The sequence below is a fragment of the Melozone crissalis genome, unplaced genomic scaffold (genome assembly GCF_028551555.1).
Source record: "Melozone crissalis strain CALT ecotype California unplaced genomic scaffold, PUWL_Pcris_2 ptg000005l_1, whole genome shotgun sequence".
NCBI classification, from domain to species: Eukaryota; Metazoa; Chordata; class Aves; order Passeriformes; family Passerellidae; genus Melozone; species Melozone crissalis.
In genome coordinates, this window is record NW_026535783.1 from 29,006,248 (window position 1) to 29,031,079 (window position 24,832).

A 24,832-nucleotide genomic window follows, 5' to 3' on the forward strand; every position below is an offset into this window, starting at 1 on the left:
AGTAATCTGAAAAAATTCAATCTTACACACGCAATAGTTTAGATTCCACTATTTGATAAAAGAGATATGCTAGAAGCAAAAGAAAACCCACAAAAAACAAACAGAAAAACCCCACCCAAACAAAAGAAACCAACCAAACAAAAAAAACCCTAAAAAAACCCAAACAAAAAAACCAAACAATAAAAAAGCAACAACAACAAAAGAAAAAAACAAACCCAGAAGGAAGCAATAAAAGACCTTGTAAATGTCATCCCACATTGTTTTAGGATTCTGTTCACCAGAAGCTCTGTTCTATGCCTTCCATCTCTTTATTAGCAACCTCTTCCATTGATTTAAATGTCTTATAAACATAATCTGTATGAATTTTAGGGAGGAATGCTTACAAATTAACAATGTAATAAACAGAGAATATGTTGATAATGCCAACATGGCTGCTAGCCAGCAGGTAACCAAAAAAAATTGAGAATTGGGAAAATGGTAGATGCACATTCACAAATACAAACTGGTTTAAATAACCATAATTTCCAGTAAAATGTGATTTATTAGAAGTATTTAATTTTCAATCTTCCAGCAGGTCACAGTAAAGGACATTAAGATGGAGTATTCTCTCCTTCAGGTAATGAGCAATAAGCTGCCAGTATATTGAAAATTTTAGTCGTTTTATAGCCTGAAAAAATATTTCATTATGAGTAATCAAGATGGCCTAGTATTAATGTATAAAAACTAAAGGCCTACATTTTGAGATCTGCATTATCTGTAACATGAGACAAAAAGTGCATCAGTTATTTTAACTGTACTGTCAGCTATGTCGGTCTTGAAAGCTTTATTTTTCCATATTTGTAACAAAAGTTAAAAGGTCTGCTTCTATTCTGATATACCTCAAATATAGAGTAACTCGATGGACAAAACATGGACAAAACTAAGAAGTAAAAACACCCCACATGAATACTGACAGTCAGTATAGTCGTTAACATGTATCTTCTTTACAGAACCAAGGAAAAACATTGTCAGAAATTAATTACAGCAATTACAGAAATTACAGAAATTAATTCAAGTGAGATGGCTAGACAGGTCACTAGGGGGGTGGTGATGCAAACTGCAAACACACCTTTTACACATTTTATTCTGCTGCTAACTTAATCCATTAAACTGTTTTCCTGTTTACTGCCCAAAACTCTGTACCCATGTGTGGAAAACACGATCAAATGTTCAGCATAGCAGCACCGACCTGATTTATCATTTATACATTGATAAGAAGAAACAACATTTTAGCCGTGAATGGACTCCATAAAAGATTCATTACTTTGTTAGACCATAAGTGTTTCTTATTCAGTGTCTGAAGTGCAGATCGAAATCCATTACAAACAATGACGGCACTCATCCTACAAAGAAAAATGCTGCTTTTAAACAGAAATGCTTGCTGCTTATGCAAAACAAAACCTCTTACCTGGGATGTTTGTACAACAAAAGTTTCAATGCATCCTCTAGAAAGAAAGCAAACACAAAAATCCCCTGAAGCTAATGGATTCAGGATCTTTTGAATAGCACCTAGAAATCCTGCACATTTTTAAGATTCTGTAGTCTAAGAAAGTAAAAAAATTATATGCACACAGGATTTCTTCTGTGCCTACGAGGCACTGGTCTTTATTTATATCAAGATGTATATTTTCAAATTCAAAACATGTAATATCACCATTCTGTTATTTGGGAAGTGCTATAATGACAGCTATAGAACAAAAGATATCCTTGAAAAGACAGTTTATTTCAATTCAACATTTCTAAAGCAAGCTCAGTTTTAACACAAGACTGATCTTGACTAAAATAAACAACTCTTTTAACAATTTACTCTTCAAAATCTCCACAACAATTTAAAGCCAGTATTTTCCTTCTTCCAATCCAGTGGCACAGTGGACATTGCAATGCAGAACCACACAAAACACACCCATTTTCAGTCTTGCACTTTGTAGGAGTGGTTCTGATCCATTGCTGTGAAGAACAGGCAGACAGCAGCTGTGATGAACACATGCACTCCCTCGTAGAGGAGCTTCGGTGAGAAGACGCTCCATATGAACAGGTGGTAGCGCAGACCTGTCACCAAAACAACGTAGATGGCAACGGGGATGGAACGCATCAGAGCGTAGCAGAAACACCCGTGACCCACTGCTGCAGAGTTCCTGGGAACAAAAACACAGGAGGTCATTCTCAGGCAAACTCAGAAAAGACACCTGAGTTCCTCCCCTCTTCAGCATTACTTCACAGCACAAGGAGTATTCAGAGATCTCCACTTTGTTTTAGAAAACTGATTGTTAATGCAATGATGAACCAATAAAATTTGTTCTTGTCACCTCTATATATCCTATAACATGCACATCAGATGTAAGCATAGATTACAATAAAGGTGCCCAGTAGTTCACTTCAACCTTAGATTGTTCTGTACTTTAATGTATTTTATTCTAATTGTCAAAGTTTCCATTAAGCAGTTTCAAGACCGCTTTGTCTCCTGTTGGATTTATAGTGCAGTTCCACCAAACCTGAATGGTAGGAGGAAGAGAGGACAACAGTACTTCTCACAAAGCTTCTAACCTGTTCAACAGACAATCAGATGGATCATGCAGCCCCCTCGTAAAGGGCATTAAACTTGTCAGAGTGCACCACTGCCCCTATAGCCAGCAACACTGTACAAAACAACATTAAAACCGTGCTATTGGAAAGCTTCACAAAGCTAACTAACATAACATTCTCCAAATACTGTATTCTAAGGCTCACAAGAGTGATACACTGTATTCCTGTCACAGGTGCTTAGCTCAGCTGGGTCCACTGCATCCCAAGAAATGTCTGCCCCATGTAACTTACATGGACCATATTTGCCACATCGATGTATTTTGGTGGGTGACAAGAGTCAGATGAAAATGGAAGTGAGGTTTTCTGCACTTTGATTGTCCTCTCTCTCCTGAGGCACCAACTCAAAGCAATGCTGGGTTGGCCCCTGTCCAATTTCCCCAAAATACATCTGCTGAGATTAATTCACACTAAATTCAGATGTTTACCCCTTCAGACAAAAGGAAGGAAAAAACTATTTCACTGGAATAATAAGCGAACATTTTCCTCTCCCCATCAAAATATTTTACATAAGCAGTTCCCAAAAGAACACACTGGCAAAGAGTGGATATGTTTTACAGCGAAATCCTGATCTGAGAATCTGTTCTGCTCCTCCCAGTTTTTAATTCTAATCTTGTTCCAAGTATGGCTAGCACTTCTGCAAGATGTTAATTAGTTACTTATGACTAAGTAAGCTACAGAACGCAGTATTTTACAAAAACCATTAAACTTCTTATTTTTAAAATAAAAATAACTTGGATACAGTCCTGTTTTCCAGTGAAGTCAAGATCTAAATTCCCAACTCTTTCAGTAGAAGGAAGAACAGGTAATGAAAGCAGAGTTTTAAAATCAAGAACAGCAGGCATGAATGACTGAAAAACATATATTCAGTTCACAGAAAGCTGTTTCCCTTGCTGCTTAGCCAAGAAAACTGAGACTTGGGAGTGAATTAGACTGCTCCTTGCGTCTGCATAACTATCTTAATCTTCAGTGAGCTTGTGTAAATAACCAACTTTATGTTTAATAACTGATTTTATTGACAAGGATTAAACAAAGTTCAGTTCACTCAGTCTTAGCTGTTTTGATGCTGATATGAGTTAAAACAGTATTTGTAGTAAAATAGTATTTGTAATAGTCAGATGATCACTGAATAAACAGAGGAAATGGCTTTTCAGTCAGACAAACAGGCATTTTTAAAAATATTTTCTAGAGTTAAAAAATGCACTTAATAGATTGTATAGATGAATCTCCAGGTCAATGACCCAATTCTTTCTGTATTCTGATATCATAAAAACAGCTAACTGTTTTCTACTTACAGGATACCTCTACTTACAAAAGCTCTCAGCACTCACTTCACTTCTCAAGATAACACTGACACATACCTTTAGAGGGAAAACTTGGACAGTTTTGCTGCATAACTCAGTGGTGCAATTTAGAGAAGGCAGCAAAAGCACACTGTATCCACAAAGTTAAACTGTTAGTGGGGTTCAGCAGCAGAATAATTGGGTTTATCTCAGAGCTGGTGAAAGTGTTCATACACGCATCGTTGTGGACAGAGCACTGGAGTGACTGAGCAGAAGCAGTGAGACCTACCTGGCCTGATCCTAAGGCAACAACTTAGCACATCATAATCCTTTTCTCTTACTTTGGCCAGGGACAAAATTTGCACCGCGAGTAGTAATGCCCTTTGTGTGCTCCTTCTTCTCATTCTACAGACACAGTGCACACGGCATCTCCAGGCCACAAGGAAGGCAGCATCCATGGATTAGGCAGCTACTGATAACAGGACCATGACAATCCAGCTAGTTCCGCCAGTTTCTGAGTTACTCCAAACTAATTCACCAGAAGAACAGAGAAAGCCGTCTGTGGGATGTCACCCATGTATGCTCATGTTTATGATCTGGACCAGCCAGTAATGAACAACCTTGCAAAAATTCTCAGTGCTGTTTCAATTAAAATAATGGAAGACTACAGGACACATTTAAAGTATCAAACTGTAACTAATCCACACTGAGTCGTTCTTCAGCAATTAATACCTTTCATTATTTAAAGGAGAAGAGCATAGACAGGTATAAACTACCTCCGTGTTCTGACAAAAACAGCCCACTATTAAGGCCTCTGCACAATGCAGGAGTAACAAAAAGGAATGCTCAGCTTCTAATAATCATCTCATCTAGCAAGTCAGCTTATGGGGACTTGAAAGAGAGATCCATATGTGTTACAGATGACAAAACATATCCAAACTTCGTGTGAGATCCTGGAAAAAACGTTTTTGGAGAGTTCTGAAGCAAAGAACACTACAGATTAAAATCACTAGACATGCTGTAATTAGAATGCAAACATTAAGTATGGTCTAGAAAACATTGGCTTTCAGCAAAAACTGTCTCTTAATAGAAAATATTTAATGTGTAGTAAAATATGCCCAAGAAACAGTTATATTAATAGGTTTACCACTTCTTTTGATATTCTAAACCCTAATAGTAGATGTTCCATCAACAAATTTTTCACCTCTCAATCCATCTCTAAAGTGCCACTCAGTAATACAAGTCTTGCAAAAAGAAAAAAAACTACAATGTAAAAAAAAAAAATCCACCCTGAAAAAACCCCCACAAACCAAAAAACCCAAACCACTATTTTCTTGTGAAAACATGTCTCATAGTTATACAGAATACTTGGCAGCTGGTGGCACACAAGTTTTGTAGCTTAAAAATCAAGAAAAACATCTCCACTAACAGTCCTACAAATGCATCCACAAGGAATTTTAAAATAATCTTTACAGTGTTTACAGTGTTCCAACCCTTTTTCCAACACACCATACCAAATAAACAGCATAGAAACATGCAGACATATGAGGGTGGAATACCCTAGTATTGTCGCTCTTCTGGGGCTGGAAGAGCAGGGTCACTCTGGAGGGTTTCACTGTGAATGTGCTGAGTCCTTTCAATGCCAGTTACCCTCTAGCATTTCTGCCCTTCCACCCCCCCTTTTCTAGTTGAACATCACTGCCTAAGTTATCTCCTACTGGAGATCCTGAATTTGCCTATTTGAAGGCAATTTTTACTGTATTAACATCTTCTACAGTATTAAGTGGCACTTCTCTTTCTAGGCATTCTGCAGTTTCAAAGATCTCCCTGTTTAGTGCCCTCTGAAAAATACTCAGGATTTTGTTCACCTGCCCCATACATACTAATGAAGGGTTGCACTCAGAAACAAGCTGTGTAGCATTCCAAATTTCTCCATCATCTTAGCGTATCTGCAATGTGTATCTGCAATTTTTCTGATCTAAGCAAGTATCAATCAGTTCAGCAGCAAGAACAAATTTGCTGTATCTCTCCCACATGTCCCATTCTCACTTAGTATAATTCTACAACACTATTTTAGATTATAGCACACAATCCTGCGTTTTCATGGAAAAACACTTTATATATTTAGCAGTTCCAAAGGAACCAAGAGTCCTCTGGAAATTTACATGATTAATTCTGGTAGAAACTACCAATCAGAACCACAGTTTTAATGCTATGAAGTCATGATTTTTGTCACCACACCCTATCAATGGATAGATGTCAAAAATGGTGCTTGCCAGCAAGATAAAAGGGCTGTAAAGTGTATTCTGCTGCCATTGAAATGAGGAACTTGGGGAGGACTGATTTTTCTCTGCCCTCTGCATTTTTTTCCCAGTAAGAAAGGCAGAGAAGGTACAACTACCTGAGCAAGGTCATGTTTGTGGCAGTAAGTTACAGGGGACTGTAGGACACGTGGATTGTAGTACAGCGATCAGCAGGTTCTCACACAGACTTAGTTGTAAAAAGCTATTAGGACTCAAAACTTCAATTCTCTTGATTTCAGCATCAAGAGTATGAAAAGTAGAATTGTATCAATGTTTTTTTCTGGTTCTCACTGCTGGCATAATCAGTTGTGCTGTGAGCTTCATGTCAGCAAAATAAGCAAAAAAAACCCCAACAAAACAAAACAAAACAAAAAAACCACATACACACACAAAGAACCCAAAACAAAAACATACACACACAAAAAAAAAACCCTGAAAAAACTCTGAAAAAACCAAACCAAACAAAAAAACAAAACAAAACCAAAAAAAAACCCACAAAAACCAAACCAAAACAAAAAAGACAAAAAAGAAAAAAAACACTAAACCAAGTCAGTTTACTCCTTTGACACTGTCCCAGATTTTATTGCAGCAAGGTATAACCAAACTATCCTAACAAGCCAAACACAAATCCTAAACATTTGAAAGCCCAGCATCAGTCAATTTTCTGTGATGATTCTTCCAAAATTCGCTGAACACTTCATAAGGTTTCCAGTAGGAAAAAAACCTGAAGCATTTTACAATGGCATCATACATGCAAGGAAAAACAAGGAAATTCACAGGTTGATTTTCTGTTAAGGTGCATCTGCACAATTTCCTGCCCATCTTTGTAAACAAACAGTTATTCTTCATGACCTTAGCTAAAGGTGTAAAGAAAAATTGCATCCAACAATTGTTATTGACAGATGGGATCTGAAGAAATTTAACACAGACTGTTAGTGTCCAAGTTATTCAATTAAATTCAAACGTAACATGTTAAAATATACCAGTATAACAAGACATATTGACAGTGACACAAGGCATTTCTAGAAAGGTAAAGCACAATTTATTTAAGCGTGGATAGAAAACCGGCCAGCAAGGCCAGAATAGGTGGTGATCTGTGTTTTTTACTCACTGTGGCAGTCAGTCACAAGTAGGGTACCACAGTGAATGCTACTGAGCCCCAAATGGCTGAACATTTTCATAAATACATGATTAATTCTGGATTAATTATGTCTAGATGGTAGGTCTTGAAAACACCTTTGCTAATGTGCTGTTGGGCACTAAACTGGGTGTTGAAGTGGACAGAGTAGAAGGGAGAGCTGTCTTACAGAGAGATCTGATCAAGACCTATATGAAGTTTCACAGAGTCCTGCACCCGGGTTGTGGGCTAGGATGCACGTGACTGGGAAATAGTGCTGCCAAAAGGGACCAGGGGGTAGTGGGGAAAACAAGCTAAACACAAGTCAGCAGAGCACTGCTGCAGCAACAGGCAAATCACGTTCTGGGCTGCATTCTCGAGGGCACTACTAGCAGGGAGAGATGTGGTTATCCCAACTCTACTGAGTGCTTGTCAGGCCATAGCTGTAGTACCATGTTCAGTTCTTTTCCCCACCCTTCCAAAAAGACATGGACAGGCTGGAGGGGCTCTAAAGAAGGACTCAAGAGCATGAAAGAGTTGTACAACATAAGACATTAGAAGTTAAGTCTCTTCTTCATGGAGAAGGCTCAGGGAGACTTCATCACAGCATTCCTGTACTTTATTATTTCAAGATGGCAACAAAGGATGGAGATGCTTTCCTCACCAGGTGGTACAGGGAGAAAATATAGGGCAATGGGTACAAGTAGCACTGGGAGAGGTTTCATCTCAGTATAAAAAAGACATGTTCTATAGTGAGAACTATCACACACAGATACAATCTTGACAGGGATCTGGTAGAGTTCCCCTCATTGCAAATTCTCAAGACAAGACTGGACAGCATGCTAGATAATCTCATGGACGCTCCTCTTCCCAGAAAAGGTTGGACCAGATGATCTTTTAAGGGCATCTCCAACCTGGGGTGTCTTGTGGTTCTGTGAAGCAATTCTCACTCTTCTGCACTGAGGGCAGACTCAATTCTTTCTTGTGTTTTTCCACTACAGTAACTATTTTTAAACTTACGACTTAAATGAAATAACAGCTCTCTCCTCAAATTACTCCTGCCATCCCAGTAACACACACATTCAAAAAGAATTTGTTAACTTCAAGAAAAGGTGTGAGAAAAGAAGATAGAAAAATCCTAGATAAATGCAGAATGACAGTAGGTCCTATGCACAGTCCTATCCATAGCTACGAGAACCAAGCAGTTATGTTGGTCATGGAACAGAGGAGAACAGTAAAGTAATGGAGAAAAAGGAAAAAAACTTGTAAGAATAGTAGGACTAGGCCAATACCAGCAAAAGTACAGGTTATATCTAGAAACATTGCTACAATAAATAGGTATAAGAGGTATAGAGGTAAAGAGGTATAATAGGGACAATAAAGAGGTATATAAGCAAAGCTCTGCAAGTATGACCCTCTCTTTCCAGCAGTGCTCTTCTGAATGACTCTGCTTGTGCTTGAGCAGCAGCAATAAACAACTCAGAGTCCAACATCATCACGCAGCTCTTGCTGATTTAAGAGAGGAAACAAAGTTGGTACTATGCTCCAATCTGTTTCAGAATAAATAGGGAGGAATATGCAAAATACTGAAGAGAAAGGGGCAATGGAATAATTTCTTCAGTGAACCGTGCATTCATGCATTGCATCAGAATATTGCTCCCAACTTTCTTCACAGCTTTTTCTAGCACAATGCACAGCATATTCATCTTCAGAGACTTTTTATTCCTTGTGGTGCAATGAGATGCCTTCTGGGATTACACAGGGATATTCTTACTAAGCCCAAGTGTTATACACACTTTTTACTTAGGCAAGTTTATAGGAGTGTTGGACTTCTTAGTAATTCAGCTTTGTCCAAATTACTTTTAAGAGCAATACTCAGCATTGGGATAAAGACTGCAAGCCCCACATACCTCCTCTGGGAAGCAAAATGGATTACAGCATGATCTGTAGACCTAAGACCTCTGCAAAGATGGAAAAGATGAAACACTGCTAATATCATTAAGTGCAGAAGGAACACTGAACAAAATGTAATTAATTGCAAGATTAATCTGATGTTTTATGAAGATACCTTGATTAGTAGCTGCAGACCCTCCTCCTCTTTGGACCCCAGCTGAGAAGACAGACAAATCAGAACGGGATTTTTCATGCCCTAGTTTTGGTGATACTGTAATTGTAATGGCTCTGAGACAGAAAATGTACACAGACAGAACACAACTTTCAGAAGATTGCAGTTGTTAATTTGCAGAAGGGAAAGGAGGAGGGAGGCAGGGTAGGAGGGAGGAAGTGGCAGAAGGAAGTGGCGGAAGGAAGGAAGTGGCGGAAGGAAGTGGCGGAAGGAAGTGGCGGAAGGAAGGAAGTGGCGGAAGGAAGGAAGGGGCGGAAGGAAGGAAGGAAGGGGCGGAAGGAAGGAAGGAAGGGGCGGAAGGAAGGAAGGAAGGGACGGAAGGAAGGAAGGGGCGGAAGGAAGGAAGGGGCGGAAGGGGCGGAAGGGGCGGAAGGAAGGGGCGGAAGGAAGGAAGGGGCGGAAGGGGCGGAAGGAAGGGGCGGAAGGAAGGGGCGGAAGGAAGGAAGGGGCGGAAGGAAGGGGCGGAAGGAAGGGGCGGAAGGAAGGGGCGGAAGGGAGGAAGGGCGGAAGGGAGGAAGGAAGGGCGGAAGGAAGGGCGGAAGGAAGGAAGGGCGGAAGGAAGGGCGGAAGGAAGGGCGGAAGGAAGGGCGGAAGGGCGGAAGGGCGGAAGGAAGGAAGGAAGGAAGGAAGGAAGGAAGGAAGGAAGAAGTGGGGAACCTATGTTGACTGAGAAAGACCAAGAGAGTGTAAAAGTGATAAACATTCACAGTAGAGACAAAGGGACACTTGAGCAAATCAGAGGTAAAGTGTGTATGGGAAAGTGAAAGAGCCTGTCAGAGAGGGAATTCACGCAATAGAGCAAGAAACTGAGGAAAAGAAAGTACATGAGAGAAGTATGGGAGAAAGATGAAAAACAACAGGGAAAAGGAGGGAAAGCATACCAAGAACACACTGAATATGTCTGTGGGTGTGAGCATATGGGGATGCCAGAGAGAAGATGAGAAAGTATGTGCACAAGAGAGAGGAAAGGTGTAACAGAAAGAATGGAAAGCTGTCAGAGAGGGGACAGGCACGGGAAAATGAATGAAAAAATGAGAGAGAATTTACATAGAAGATAATTATATTAGGAATACACATGTGGAATCACAGGCATGTGACAGAGCAGGAAAGTACACAAATGAGATGGAAGGTTTCCAAGTCAGCACTGGAAAGGAGGAAAATGGCTGCATAAGGGAGGGAAAGTGTGCCCAGGAGAGGGAAAGTAAAAGCAATAGAGAGGAAGCATAAGACTGTGAGATGGGGAAAGTGTACCAGAGAGGAAAAACACGTGCAGAAAAAGGGGGACACACTATAGAGAGAGAAGGAAAGCATGCATGCAAGGAAGTAGAAACTTAAAAGATGAGTAAATCAACAACAGAGTATGAGACAGAGAGGGTGGGGTAGCATACACAAGGGAGCAAAGTGTACAAGGGCAAGCAAGGAAAACTGCAGCAGACCAAAGGAAAAGCACATGCAACAAGGTAAAGCCATGATATAGAATTCTAGGAATTGAAAGCATTAACTAAAAGGAAAGCATAAAAACAAACAGGGATGGAATGTGTGACAGAGGGATGGAATGTGTGAAAGTGACAGAAAGCATGAGCAAAAGAGAAGAGAGGAAGTGAAAGAGCAAGTGAAGACATGGGTAAGAAAAGGCAGTGTGCATGTAATTAGAAAAGTACAAGCAAGAGAGACTGGGATACTGCTCAACTGAAACTAAATGTGGTCAAGAGAAAGCAATAAAGGCAATGAAGTACAAAAGAGAAACAAAATATGTGAGACAACCCACAAGGAAAGGAAAAAAAACATGTAAGGAGTGCCATAGGGATAGGGAAATGCATATGCAGAAGAGCAGGAGGCAAGACAAGCATGGTAGAAAGGGAAGAAGCTCTGTGAGGCAAGTCTGAGAAAGCAAGGAAGAAAGTGATAGAGTGTGTGAAAAAGTAAAAGAGGGTAAGAAGGTGAAAGATGTCTGATAGGGGAGCCAAAGGTGCAGTGGGTGGGAGGGAAGGGATGTCCAGAGAGGGGTGAAGGGAGAGGGAAAGACTCCAGGAGAGACAGACTGATGGGGAAGGAGCATGTGGGAGTGACAGAACCTGTGTACGCCAGTGAGTGCCAAGGTGTGTGAGAGGCAAGAGTAAGGAAGCAAGAGAAGGAGTGTTAGGGTGAATTTTGGAGGGTAAGTGAGGGGGCAGCAAGATGAATTAAATTATGGGAGAGAGAAATGCACAGAGAGGGAACTAGCAAGTAAGTAGACAGTGAGAGAAGTGCTACTGAGTGAGAGACACACAAGAAGCACAACCAAGAGTGACAGCATGTGCTGGGGCTGAAGTGCAAGTGAGTGACATGAAGCATGCAAGGGAGCAAACTACAAGGTGGCAAAGTGAGAGAGCCCACGATAGAGGGAAAAGTGTGGGGAAGATGGAGACAAACAAGAAATCGTGCAAGAGGGAAGGAAAACAAGAGAAAGAGAAAGAAGGGAGAAGGGAAAGCAAAAGGGATAATAAAAGATGAAAAGGGGTAGCATGAGAGAGAGGGAGGAAAGGGGCACAGGAAATTGACAGTAGGAGTAAGAGAAGTACAAGCAGAGGAGAGGAGAACTGTGTGCTTTGTATAGCAATGCAAGAAAGGGGGGCAGCAGAAGAGCAAAGGGACAGAGGGCAAAGGTGTGCAAGAGAAAGATGATACACACAAATGAGTGAAGACATGCAAGCGAAGGGGTCAAAGAGCATCCAAGACAGAGAAAACGCACACTCAAGAGAGAGGACATGAACACTGAGGACAGCAGTAAGGGCATATGACAGAGAGGGAAACATACTGTGAGAAATGTAAACCTAGAGGAAGTGTGAAGGGCAGCAAGTGGGACAAGGACAGAGAGCAATAGAGAGGGAGGTAGCAAGCTGGGGGGGAAAGCATTAGCCAGAGGCTGGAAGGATAAGCAAAAGGGAAATCCAAGAGGAAAAATGTGAGAAAGGTGAGAAAGTGTGAGAGAGGAGGTTAGTGAGAGAGAAAGACTTAACACAAGATAAAAAAAGGAAACAGTATAGCACAAGGGGAAGAAAAAGCATGCAAGGGAAGCAAAGCATTAGAGAGTGAGCACAAAGTGCACGTCCAAGACATACCAGACAGACAATAAAAACCACATACCAGACAGACAATAAAACTGAATGTCAGCATGAGGGAAGATGTGTGTGACAGAGGGAATATGGATGAGGTGAAGGAGGGGTGAGAAAGTGCAAGGTGAGCAGAACATGACATCAGTAAATCATGAAAAGTTATGGGGAAGCACATGACAGAGAGAGGCACGGCAGGTGAGAAGGAAGCAAATCATATACTGTTGGGAAAGTGCGTAAGAAAGACGAGGTAAGTGACAGAGGGTGGAAGTTGAAGAAAGAGAGAAGGGGGAACTGAGGACAATAAGAAAGAGGGAAATGAGGAGAGAGGGAAAGCTAGAGAAAAAGAGAAGGAACGAGACAAAGGTATAGTGACAGTGAGACAGGGAACAATGACACTAGACAAGACAGAAAGCACAAGTGGCATTGAAAGTGCAAACAGGAAGGGTAATTTTGTGAGACAGAAAGCACACAAGAGAGGAAGGAAGACACAGAAATGGAGAATAGCAATACACGTAAGAGAGGGCAGTGCCAGAGAATGAGAACAGCCAGCAAGAAAAAGAATACATGGGAGATAATGTAAGCATGACAGGCAGAATTTATGTGAGAGAGGAAACACATGAGAGTGAGGAAGATGCATCTGAGAGGGAGGCTGTTGAGACAGATAGGTGCACCACACATGGGTAAAAGACACACAGAGGAAAAGGGTGTGGGAAGCCTGTGAAAGGGCAAGTGTGAGGGGAAAAAAGTAGAAGAGGCAAATGACAGAGCCAAAGGGAAAGGGATAACAAAGGGAAAAGAGAGGGATACTTAGGGAGAATTACAGAATCACAGAATTAACTAGGAAAGGAAAAGACCTTTGAGGTCATCAAGTCCAACTAATGAACTAACACCACCTCATCAACTAAACCATGGCACTGAGCACCACATCCAGTCTTTCTTTAAACATGTCTAAGGACGGTGAATTCACCAACCTCCTGGGCAGATAGTTCCAGTGCCCAATCACTCTTTCAGTGAAAAATTTTTTTCTGACTTCTAATCTTATCTTCCCCTGGCGCAGCTTAAGACTGCGTCCTCTCGTTCTGTCAGTTGTTGCTGGGGAGAAGAGACCTATCTGGTTACAAACACCTTTCAGGCAGTTGTAGAGAGAGGTAAGGTCTTCCCTGAGCCTCCTTTTTTCCAGGCTAAACAACCCCAGCTCCCCCACCATTCCTCACAGGACCTGTGTCCCAGACCATTCACCAGCCTCGTTGCCTCCCTCTAGACACATTCAAGCATCTCAACATTCTCCCTAAACTGAGGGGCCCAGAACTGGACACAGCACTCGAGGTGTGGCCTCACCAGTGCCGAGTACAGGGGCAGAATGACCTCCCTGCTCCTGCTGGCCACACCATTCCTGACACAGGCCAGGATGCCCTTGGCCTTCTTGGCCCCCAGGGCACAGCATACTGCTGGCTCATGTCCAGCCGGCTGTGGACCAGCACCCCCAGGTCCCTTTCTGCCTGGGCCCTGTCCAGCCACACCATCCCCAGCCTGTGGTGCTGCAGGGGGTTATTGTGACTCAGGTCTGGGACCTGGGACTTGGACTTGTTAAACCTCATATCCTTGGACTCGGCCCATCTATCCAGCCTGTCCAGGTCCCTCTGCAGAGCCCTCCTACCCTCTAACAGATCAATAATTGCTCCCAGCTTGATGTCATCTGCAAATTTACTGATAGTGAACTCAATCCCCTTGTCCTGATCATCAGTGAAGATATGAACAGGACTGACCCCAGCACAGACCCCTGAGGGACACCATGGTGACTGCCCACCCACTGGATGTGACACAATTCACCTCCACTCTCTGGGCCCGGCCATCCAGCCAGCTCCTAACCCAGCTAAGAATGCTCCTGTCCAAGCCATGGGCTGCCAGCTTTTCCAGCAGTGGAAGTCCTGTGGAGAGATGGTGTCAAAGGCTTTGCTGAAGGTCAGATGGAGAGCATCCACAGCCTTCCCCTCATCCACCAGGTGGGTCACCTGGTTATAAAAGGAGATCAGGTCGGTCAGGCAGGACCTGCCCCTGCTAAATCCATGCTGGCTGCAGCTGAGCCCTGGGCCATCCTGGAGGTGCCACGTGACCACACTTGGGATGATCTGTGCCATTCTCCTGCCAGGCATAGAGGTCAGGCTGACAGGTCTGCAGTGTCCTGGATCTTCCTTCCTGCCCTTTGTGTGGATGGACATCACTGACCAGCTTCCAGTCATCTGGGACCTCCCCAGTGAGCCAGGACTGCTGGTAAATGATGGAGAGAGGCTCACAAGCTCATCTGCCAGCTCCCTCCTCACCTTGGGATGGCCACCAGGGCCCATAGACGTGTGAGCATCTAAGTGGCTCCGCAGGTCTCTGAGTGCCTCCTACTGGATAACAGGGGGACCATTCTGCTCCCTGTCCCCATCTACCAGCCCAGGAGGACAGCTGTCCTGAGGACAACCTGTCTATTAAAAATTGAGGCAAAGAAGGTGTTAAGTATCTCTGTCTCTTCATCATCTTTAGTTACTAAATTCCCTCCCACATCTAATAGAGAATGGAGGTTATCCTTGCATCTCCTTTTGCCATTAATGGATTAAAAATAACATTTTTTTTTTCCTTCACAGAAGGGGCCAGATTGAGTTCCCACTGGGCTTTTGGCTCTCTAATTTTTTTTCTACATGACCAAATAAGCAACATTTCCCTTAAACATTTCCTGAGACACCTGACTCTCCTTCCAAAGGTGATATACCCTCTTTCTTTTCCTTAGCTCCTTCACAAGTTCTTTGCTCATCCAGGCTGGTTATCTTCCCCGATGGCTCATCTTTTGGCACATAGGGGACAGCCTGCTGCTGTGCCCTCAAGATTTCTGTTTTGAAGCATGCCCATCCATCCTGGACCCCTTTGTTTTTAAGGGCTGCTTCCCAAGGAATTCTCTGAGTAAGTCTCTTGAATAGGCCAATGTCTGCTCTCTGGAAGTCCAGTGTGGACCTGACTCCCCGGTCCTTGTTTCGCCAAATACTGAAAACTGTAATTTCCATGATCACTGTGCACTAGGTGGTCTCCAACCACCACATCTCCCACCAGCCCTTCTCTGTTTGCAAACAGCAGGTCTAGCTGCTGGTAGGCTCGCTCACCAGCTGCGACAAGAAGTTGTCCTCCACACACTCTAAGACCCTCCTAGACTGCCTCTTCTCTGTTGTGTTGAGTTCCCAGAAGGTTAAAGGCACCTACAAGAACAAGGGCTGGTGATTGTGAAACATTTTCCAGCTGTCTATAAAAAATATCATTCATCTCTTAATCCCAGTTGGGTGGTGTATAACAGATTCCCACCAGAATGTCAGCCTTGTTGCCCTTTCCTTTGGTTCTTAACCATAGGCACTCAACCATATCATCATTAATCTCAAGTTCTGTGGTGTAAAGAGCCCCCCTAACATACAGGGCTACCTGCTTCCACCTCTTCTCCCTTTCCTGTCCCTTCTAAAGATGTTGTAGCCATCCATTGCAGCACTCCAGTTATGCAAGTCGATCCACCACATTTTTGTAATGGCAACAAAGTCACAGCTTTCCTGCTGTACCATGGCTTCCAGCTCCTCTTGTTTGTTACCCTCGCTGCACACATTAGTGTACATGCACTTCAGCTAGGCTGCTGATTTCACCCCTGACTCAGGCTTACCACCCATGGGCTTGTTTGTGGAGAGCCTAGTTGCATCTACTTCCCCCTTCGAACATAGTTGAAAGCCCTCTAAATGAGTCCTGCCAATTCATGGGCTAGAATCCTTCTGCCCTTAATAGATAGATGAAGCCCATCTGACTCCAGCAAGCCATGTGGTGTAAAAGCAGCCCCATGATCAAAAAACCCAAAATTCTGCTGATGGCACCAGCCTACTTGGTGAAAATGTGGGTTCTCATGTTCCTTTCATCATTTGCCCCGCCACTGAAGGGACTGAGCAGAACACCACTCTACCCCACCAACCACTTGACCCAGAGCCATGAAGTTCTTTTTAACTGCCCTGACACTCCTCTTTTCAGTCTCATCACTGCCAACCTGGAGTATCAGCAGAGGGTGATCAGAGGGCTGAATCCGCCCAGAGAGTCTCCTGGTGATATCCCATACCTGGGCCCCAAGGAGGCAGCAGACCTCCCTGTAGGATGGATTTGGTCAATATACAGGGTCCTCTACTCCCCTCAGAAGGGAGACACCTACCATGACTACTTCTCTTTTTAATGCTAGTGATCCATCTGACAGATGAAATGTAATCTGGAGGCTCTCCAGGCAGATTATTTTCTTCAATATCATCTGGCTGATCCTCTGGATCCAGGCCTCATACCTATTCTGAAGTGGCACCTGGGCAGGTAATGAGGGTCAGGAAGAATTTTTTATTAAGTCCCCCAAGAAGGAACCCATTTCCATTCTCCTTCATCTACTAGGTCTCCTCCTTCTGCCTGATTGTAGGAGGCACAGGAGTCCTCTGGCTCCTGGTGGGCTTCTCTCACAGATGGAAGGGTGAAACTTCACAATATTTCCCTTTCACTTTCCCTAATACTCCTTAGTCTTTCGACTTCCTCCTTAGCTTGACCACCAGACAGGGGAGATCATTCAGCTGCTCACACTGCAGGCAGGCATCATCCATCCTTTGGTACTTCTCACAGGCTCAAACACTCCTTACAGGAAAGGGTCTGGACAGATGTGTTGTGGGGTTCTGTTTGGGTTGGCACACTTTTACTAGCTATGGCATCGTTTAGAGACCATTGCTGAAAAAACCCCAAAACTAACCAACCAACCAATCAACCAACCAACCAACCAACCAACCCACCCCCAACACAAAATAAAAACTCCACTAGGAGGATGACTGCCACCCTGCCTGCACAAACTGCCACACTGCTCCCTCAAACACAGGCCACACCCTGTTCACCATGCTCCTTAGAGCCTTCTTTTGATAGCACCTCTGCACCTCCCTGCACCTGAATGGCTGCTGAGAGGAAGGAGACCACCTGCTCAGCTCCCTTTGAGAGAAATCTGTGAGGAAAGGGGAGAATGAGCACATCAGGGAGGAAAAGCGTGCCTGAATGGCATGGGAATGGGAAGAGATCAGGGGTAGGGAAAGTATAAGCAAGAGATGGCAAGCATGAGCAAGAGGGAAAGTGAGCACATCAAAGTAGAAAAATGTGTCTGACATGGAAAAGCAACTAAAGGGGAGGAAAGAATGACAGAGAGAAGAAAGAGTGAGAAGAGGGAAGTGCAAAACAAAGTAACAACACTCAAGAGAGTCAAAGCATGTGACAGAGGGACAAAGGGCATGTCAGAAGCAGAGTGAGAGGGGTGAAGAAAGTAAATAGGGAAGACCATATGAGAGAGTGAATGTGAAAGGGAAAACATCTGAGACAGAGTAAAAGGAAGGTAAAGAGAGTAGGGAAATGGGAAGATCAAAGGAGGGAGGGAGGGAATTTGGAGACAGAAGAGAGAAAAATACACAGGGAAAGTGAAAGCAAGAAAAAGAGAAGCCAACAGGATGACAGTAGGGAGGAAAAAGTGAGGAACACAGAAAAATAGAAAAGAAACATATAAAAGCATGAACATTCACAAAAACATAAGGAAAAAGCAAACCAAGAGAGAAGCAACATGTGTTTGAGATGTTATGTATGTGAGAGAAAGCAGATGTGTTTAAGTTTACAACCTTAAACAGGAGGGCAAGGTCTGTGAAAGAGAAGGCTGATCAGAATGGAAGAGAAAGCACCTCTACAAGAAGGAGACAGTTTCTTTGGGAAGAGGACAACACGGCCAAGAGGGAGGCAAAGGTTGAGAGGCAAGAGGGAATTGACTGAAAAAAGCACACTGCTAAGAGGGAAAACAGGGAAGGATAGAGACTAGTGGAATGCAAAGAGGAGTCCAGAGAAAGCCTAAGACAAGAAAAGACAAAAGCAGAAGCTACACAAAGGGAAGAAAAGAGTGAGACTGAGAGGTAATTTGTGAGGAGGGGAGGGAGAGAAAACACATCTAAGACAAAGAAAAACCCAAGAGACAGATGGATAGAGAAAGGAAGGCAGTGGAATGCCAAGAGCAAGAAATAGTAAGCAGTGTAGGGAAAGCACAAGCAAGGAAATTAAAGCATGAAGGGAAAGTGCATGCAAGAATGTGTCAAAGAGGTGGGAAAGCACATGAGGAATGGAGAAAGTGAAAAAGGCAAAGCAAGGAAGAATGGAAAAAGGCAAACATGGGAAAAAACATCATGCAAGTGAAGTGAGTGAGAGGCAAAATATGTCTGGAAGACAAGAAAAGCTGCAGGGCAGAGATACAAATGAGAGAGGAAAAGCCCATCTCATGGAAGGGAAAGACAGGAGACAGCGGAAGAGATGAAGAAAGAGAAGGACAGAGGTCAAAGAGACAAAGATTGATGGAGAAGAGGGAGGCAAAAAGAGATGCAGAGTGAGATGGAAAGTTGGGGAGGGAGAGGAATGGTTGGGGGTGCAACTGAGAAGAAGGGATAGTGAGTGAGCAGGAGAGAGAAGTACAGTGAGGCAAAGAATGAGACAGCAAGTGACACAGAGGGGATAGTGAGAGACAGAAAGCTGTCATGAGACAAAGCCCAAGGAGAGAAAAACTGAAAGATGGAAATGCATGAGAGAGAAGAATGTTAGACACTATAAGAAGAGAGACTAGGAGAGTAAAATGCCTAAATCGACACAATGACTGCAAAGCACAAAAGACAAAGCTGCAAAATGCATTTGTGGGAGACAGAGTGGCAAAGCACACACAAGAGTTGAAGTGCACATGCACAAGAGACAAAGCATGAGTGCAAAACACTGAGGAGAGAGAGAGAAAGAGGAAGTGGCAGAAGGAAGGAAGGGAGGAAGAGTAAGAGAGAAAGAGAGAAGGAGAGAAAGAGAGGAGAGTAAGAGAGAAAGAGAGAAGGAGAGTAAGAAAGAGAGAGAGAGAGAGAGAGAGAGAGAAAGAAAGAGAGAGAAAGAAAGAGAGAGAGAGAGAAAGAAAGAAAGAAAAAGGAAGGAAGGAAGGAAGGAAGGAAGGAAGGAAGGAAGGAAGGAAGGAAGGAAGGGGCGGAAGGAAGGGGCGGAAGGGGCGGAAGGGGCGGAAGGGGCGGAAGGAAGGAAGGAAGGAAGGAAGGAAGGTAGGTGAAGCACATGACACAAGGGACAAAAAGGGACAAATGAGGGAACAGCAAAGCATGTGACAGATAAAGCCCACATGAAAGACAGAGAGTATGTGAGAGAGAAGGCAACATGTGTGTAAAGATGACAACATGCAGAAGGGAATGAAAGATACATAAGAGATGGAGTGTACAAAGGAGGGAAAATGCATGCAAGAAGAAACACAAAAGTGGAAGCACAGGTCAAAGCACAAGAACAAAGTGACAGAATAAGAAAGGGAAGTTCAGAGTTACAAGGAAAAAAAAAAGGCACATGAGAGAGGCACAGCACAATATTCAGGCAAAAGGCAGGAGAGGCAAAGCATGCAGAAGAAAGCAAGCACTGGATAGCAGGGAAAGCATGAGAGGGAATGTACATGCAAAAAACATACAGAGTCATTTAGGCTGGAAAAGACTCTTAAGATCTTTGAGTACAACCATGAACCCAGGTCAAGTCCACCCCAAACCATGTCCCAAAGTGCCACATCTGCACACCTAAATACCTCTAGGGATGGTGACCCAGCTACTTCCCTGGGTAGCCTGTTCCAGTACTTGATAATCATTTCAGTGAAGAAACTTTTCCTTAACATCCTATCTAAACTTCCACTAGCCCAGCTTGAGGCCACTTCCTTTTGTCGTATGACTTGCTGCTTGGAAGTAGAGACTGACCCCCATCTAGCTGTAACTTCCTTTCTGGTAGAGAGCCTCCTTTTCTCCAGGCTAAATAATCCCTCTAAGCTGCTCCTCACAGGACTTGTGCTCCAGACCCTTCACCAGCTCCACTGCCCTCTCTGGACATGCTCCAGCCTCTCAATATCCTTCCAGTAGTGAGGGGCCCAGAACTGGACACAGCACTCAAGGTGTGCCCTCACCAGTGCCAAGTACAGAGGGGCAATCACTGCCCTGGTCCTGCTGGCCACACTATTGCTGACACAGGCCAGGATGCCCTTGGCCATTGTGACCCACCTGGGCCCTTGATGTTCTATGAGTACCCCTCTCCCAGTCCTTTCCCACCAAGAAGCTTTCCAGCCATTCTGCTCCCAGCCTGTAGGTTGTTGTGATCCAAGGGTAGGGACCTGGAACTTGGCCTTTTTCAGTATCATACCACTGGCCTAGGCCCATCAATCCAGCCTGTCCAGATCCTTCTCCAGGGCCTTCCTGTCCTCCAGTAGATCAACACTTCTACCTAACTTGGTGTCACGACTTAATCCCCTTGTACAGATCACTGATAAAGATACAGATGAGGGGCAGGCAAAGCAAAGCACATGACAAAAAGGCAAAACCTATCAGAGAGAGAGAGGGAAATGTGGGTGCAGACATAAAGAGAGAAGAAGCTTCACAGTGAGAGGGGGAAGAGATGCGGGAAAGGAACAATAAAGAGGAGGAAGAACAACTGGAGATAAGGACAGAGGGGAGAGAAGAAGGGAAGCCACTCTGCTTTGGGAAGGACTCTCAAAAACGCTTGAAAGACAGATAGGAAATCCCCAAGAAAGAGGAAATGCAAATCTAAGAGGGAGGAAAAGCAGGTTCAAGACAAGCCAAAGCAGGGTATGGCTGGGGCAAGCTCTACAGATTTAGAAGAAAAACTATAGAGGCAGAAAGGATAGAGAACGAGTGAGAAGAAGAAAGCACAAGTGAGACATTGCAAGCTTAAGGAGGCATAGTGCATGCAAGAAAAGTATGTCTGTCAAGAGAATACATACAAAGGAGAAAGTAAAAGATAAAGAGACATAGAATGAGGGAGGGAAGTCCTAGACAAAAAGGCATGTGAAAGAAGAAGGGTGAGGGAGAAGATGAGGACCCAGGTAAAAGATTTAACAAGGGGCAGAGAAGAACAGTGCAAGTAGTTTGGATTTGAAAGTACCTGAGTGCATGTGAAAGCTGGAAAATCTGTGAGGCATGGGAAGGCATGCAACAAAGGAGAAAAGCTGCAAAAGGGAAAGGAAGACACAAAAAGGATAAACAAGAGACATAAGGATGCACAAGAGAAAGAAACAAGAGACCAAACATGCACAAGAAAGCAAGAGAAAAACAAAGCACATTCAAATGACAGAGGGAGAGTATTTGCATGCTTGCAAGAGGGAGAAAGTGCATGAGCAATGAGAGTTGCATGCGTGAGAGGGGGAAGCATACAAGGGGGGAGCTGCAAGACGGGAACACTCAAAAGAGGAGAGAAGTGTGCCAATCAGGAGAAGAGCATAATGGTGAGGGAAAAAGGCGAGAGAGAGGGAGAAAGGTGTGTGAGAGAAGGGGAGAAGTGTGTGAGAGAAGATGTAAAGAGCACATAAAGCAGGAAGAACACATACATGAGAAGGAGCAAGCATGACTGAGAGATGGAAAAAGTGAGGAAGAAAGAAGGGGAAAAGCCTTGATGGGGAGTCAGGGAGCCATGAAGTGTGAGTGAGGAAGTGTGTGAGGAGGAAAGCTCGTGCAGAAGCATGAAACATGAAGAAGCATGCTTGTGAGGGGCAGAACCATGAGAGTGACAGGAGGGCACTGAGGAGGAGAGCACGAGAGTGGGGAAGCCCAAGAGAGAGAGGTAAGCATAGCCAGGACAGGAAGCACAAGAGGCACAAATCAAACACATGTGGCAAGTAGGAAAAGTCTGCATGTAAAAGAGGCAGGAAACCCAAACACAAGGGATGATGAAAGCACAGCCATGAGAGACGGGCAATGTGCACAAGAAGGGTAAGTGTCTGACAGGATAGGAAAGCAAGAGGGAGGGGGGTGGAGAGAAGACAGGTGTAGCACCATAGACAAAGAGAGAGACTGACACAGTGAGAGAGAGGAGAATGAACAGAGGTGTCAAACCACATCCAGGTACCTCTGTTTTACTGGGACACCTCGTATACATAAAAAAATGTTTACTCCTGTAATTCCATGCTTTCCATCTTGGTCTGTCTCAGTCTGCATGCAGCGGTCTTATCTCGATTGAAGTGTGAGAGGGAGAGATGTGTTGCACATGCAAGCGAGAAAAAGTATGAAAAACAGGTGCAAAGTGTGTCCAAGAAAGAAGAGAAGTTTGGGGTGGGGTGCTGGTGGCAAGCAGATAACAAGAGAGGGATAGGGAAGATACCAAACAAGCTAAAGAAAAGGATACAGAGGAATGAGAGATGAGACAGCAGGCAAGATATAAAGAAGGACAGTGAGTCAGAGACAGCAGGAAAGCACACGGGAAAATGAAATCTTCATTTTTTAGCAGCACCAAGCTTCACAGCTCTTCATCTATGATCAGCTGGGCTGACTAATCAAAATTTTCTTACATGGTCGTGTAGAAAAACCTAATCCCTTCTCCATACAAACTTACTAAAATTCCTCCTATTGCAGAATGATGTGGTTGTTTTAGTTTTCCTCTGCTAAGTTCCAGTAAGCACAGTTCAGTAACAATAGGAAGGACTGCTATAAGTTTATTTACAGACACAAAACTTAACCAACCTTTCATTACTATCTTTTCAGCTTTTCAAGTCCTTTTAGAATCCTGCTAACAGTTTCTGACTACACTGTCATTATTCTCTGAGGATACTCTGCATGCTTACCACTGGAACACAAAACTTCCCCTAGGCTACTCATGTCCAGCACAGTTAATACTGATTGTCTTAATATATTCAATAAGCTTTGCATGTATTAACATTTAATGAACTCTTTTGTGCAAGCAACTTTGGGAAATCTAACCATATAGGATGGCAGAAAAATGCTGTCTCACAACACAGAGGTTCCAAACAAAAATAAAGAACAAATACTTTTTGTACAGCAAAGTGGTACTACACACTTGCACTGTAGGTAGTTGCAGTCTAAAGATGCAATGAGAACTGTCAACTCAGCTATGTGCTCTTGAGAAAAAGTCACATGAAAACCAGAAGAACAAGAGGAAGAAGACAATGTAACCATGACAACCTCAAACCAGAGCTTGGGCAGAAATAAAAAAGATTTTCAGAACCCTTTCAATTCAGTATTACCCACAAAGAAAAAGTGATAGACCATTTCAATTTAAAAGTGTAGCTGATATTACTCAAAGTGGTCTCTACCTAAGACTGCAGTTCTGCTGATGAGAACAAATCTCATAGCAATTGCAATAAACAGCATCCATAAGACCATTTAAAAGCCAAGTGAGTAAGTCTCAATGATTTGGGCAGTAGCTAGCACACTGGAGGAGGACAAGTTCTCAATTAGGGTCATCAGTCATTACTGGAAAGCAAACCTCATGTTGGATATGCTAACTCCACCAAAAATTAGATTTTAATTTTTTAAGTTCAAAACCTATTCAGACACTTAATTTTATCTATAGAAAGCAAAAATAACCTAACCTACCCCCAATCTGTTTACTCATAAATTCTGTGCTGACAAGTTTCCTTAATACTTACATAGAAAGTGCTTCAGCTCCTAAAACTGATTAATGGAGCAAAAGGATGATATTTATTTTGCAAATGGATTGGAAGTAACTTGTTATTTGTTTGTAACAGAAGCAACCCTACTTTGCTCGATCACTTTCCAATTAGAAAATAATTTTCAACACTGAAAGTCACGGATGCCTGGAAAAATCAGTGTCTCAACAACATGAAAAAGGAATGACTGAAGAGGTATCCATCACAGAGTAGTAATAAAGTCCAAGAGAAATCTTCAGCCATCTCTACAATGACAGCATCTCAGGAAAAACATAAGTGAGTAGAATATTCCTCTACCTCGTGGCAATAAAACCCCCAGCCTAGTTTTAGCCAATCATTTCCAGATTTCCATACATTATCAACAAACAAGTAGATGACCTCTGTATTTCTTTTTATTTATTTAGAGAATGAGACTGCCACAGTATAACAGATAACAAGTATTACAATTTTAGAGAATACAGCAGCATATACTCATAGATGCCAACATTTCCTCAGCTTACACCTTGTTCAGCTAATCTAAGTAAGACAGAATGAATTTAAACAGAAGAATTTAAAACTGTTTGTATAAAATATTGAAGGGTTCAGTGGAAAATGTTTGGACTGTCCTTTGTCTTTAAGGAGACACTTTCTACCTAGGACTCAAAAAAAAGGTATTGAAACACTCACTGCATGTCTACCTTATGTCAGAAGGAAAAGTTTTAATGCATTAACATGGGTAGTGAATGGGGGGTGTCTTAGATTGCAAATGGGGTTGTCCATT

The 24,832-nt window shown here is 43.1% G+C and overlaps 1 protein-coding gene across 2 annotated transcripts in view; it reads right to left on the reverse strand.

The window, feature by feature from the left end:
* Window positions 1-292: 292 nt before the first annotated feature.
* The window catches only part of PIGG (phosphatidylinositol glycan anchor biosynthesis class G), an 82,114-nt gene continuing 57,574 nt past the window's right edge, over window positions 293-24,832 (reverse strand). For both annotated transcript variants that reach the window (XM_054284927.1, XM_054284935.1), the window contains one exon: window positions 293-2,174. In XM_054284927.1, coding sequence (XP_054140902.1) covers window positions 1,949-2,174 — 226 coding nt within the window. In that variant the 3' untranslated portion in view covers window positions 293-1,948. The remainder of the gene's footprint in view (window positions 2,175-24,832) is intronic.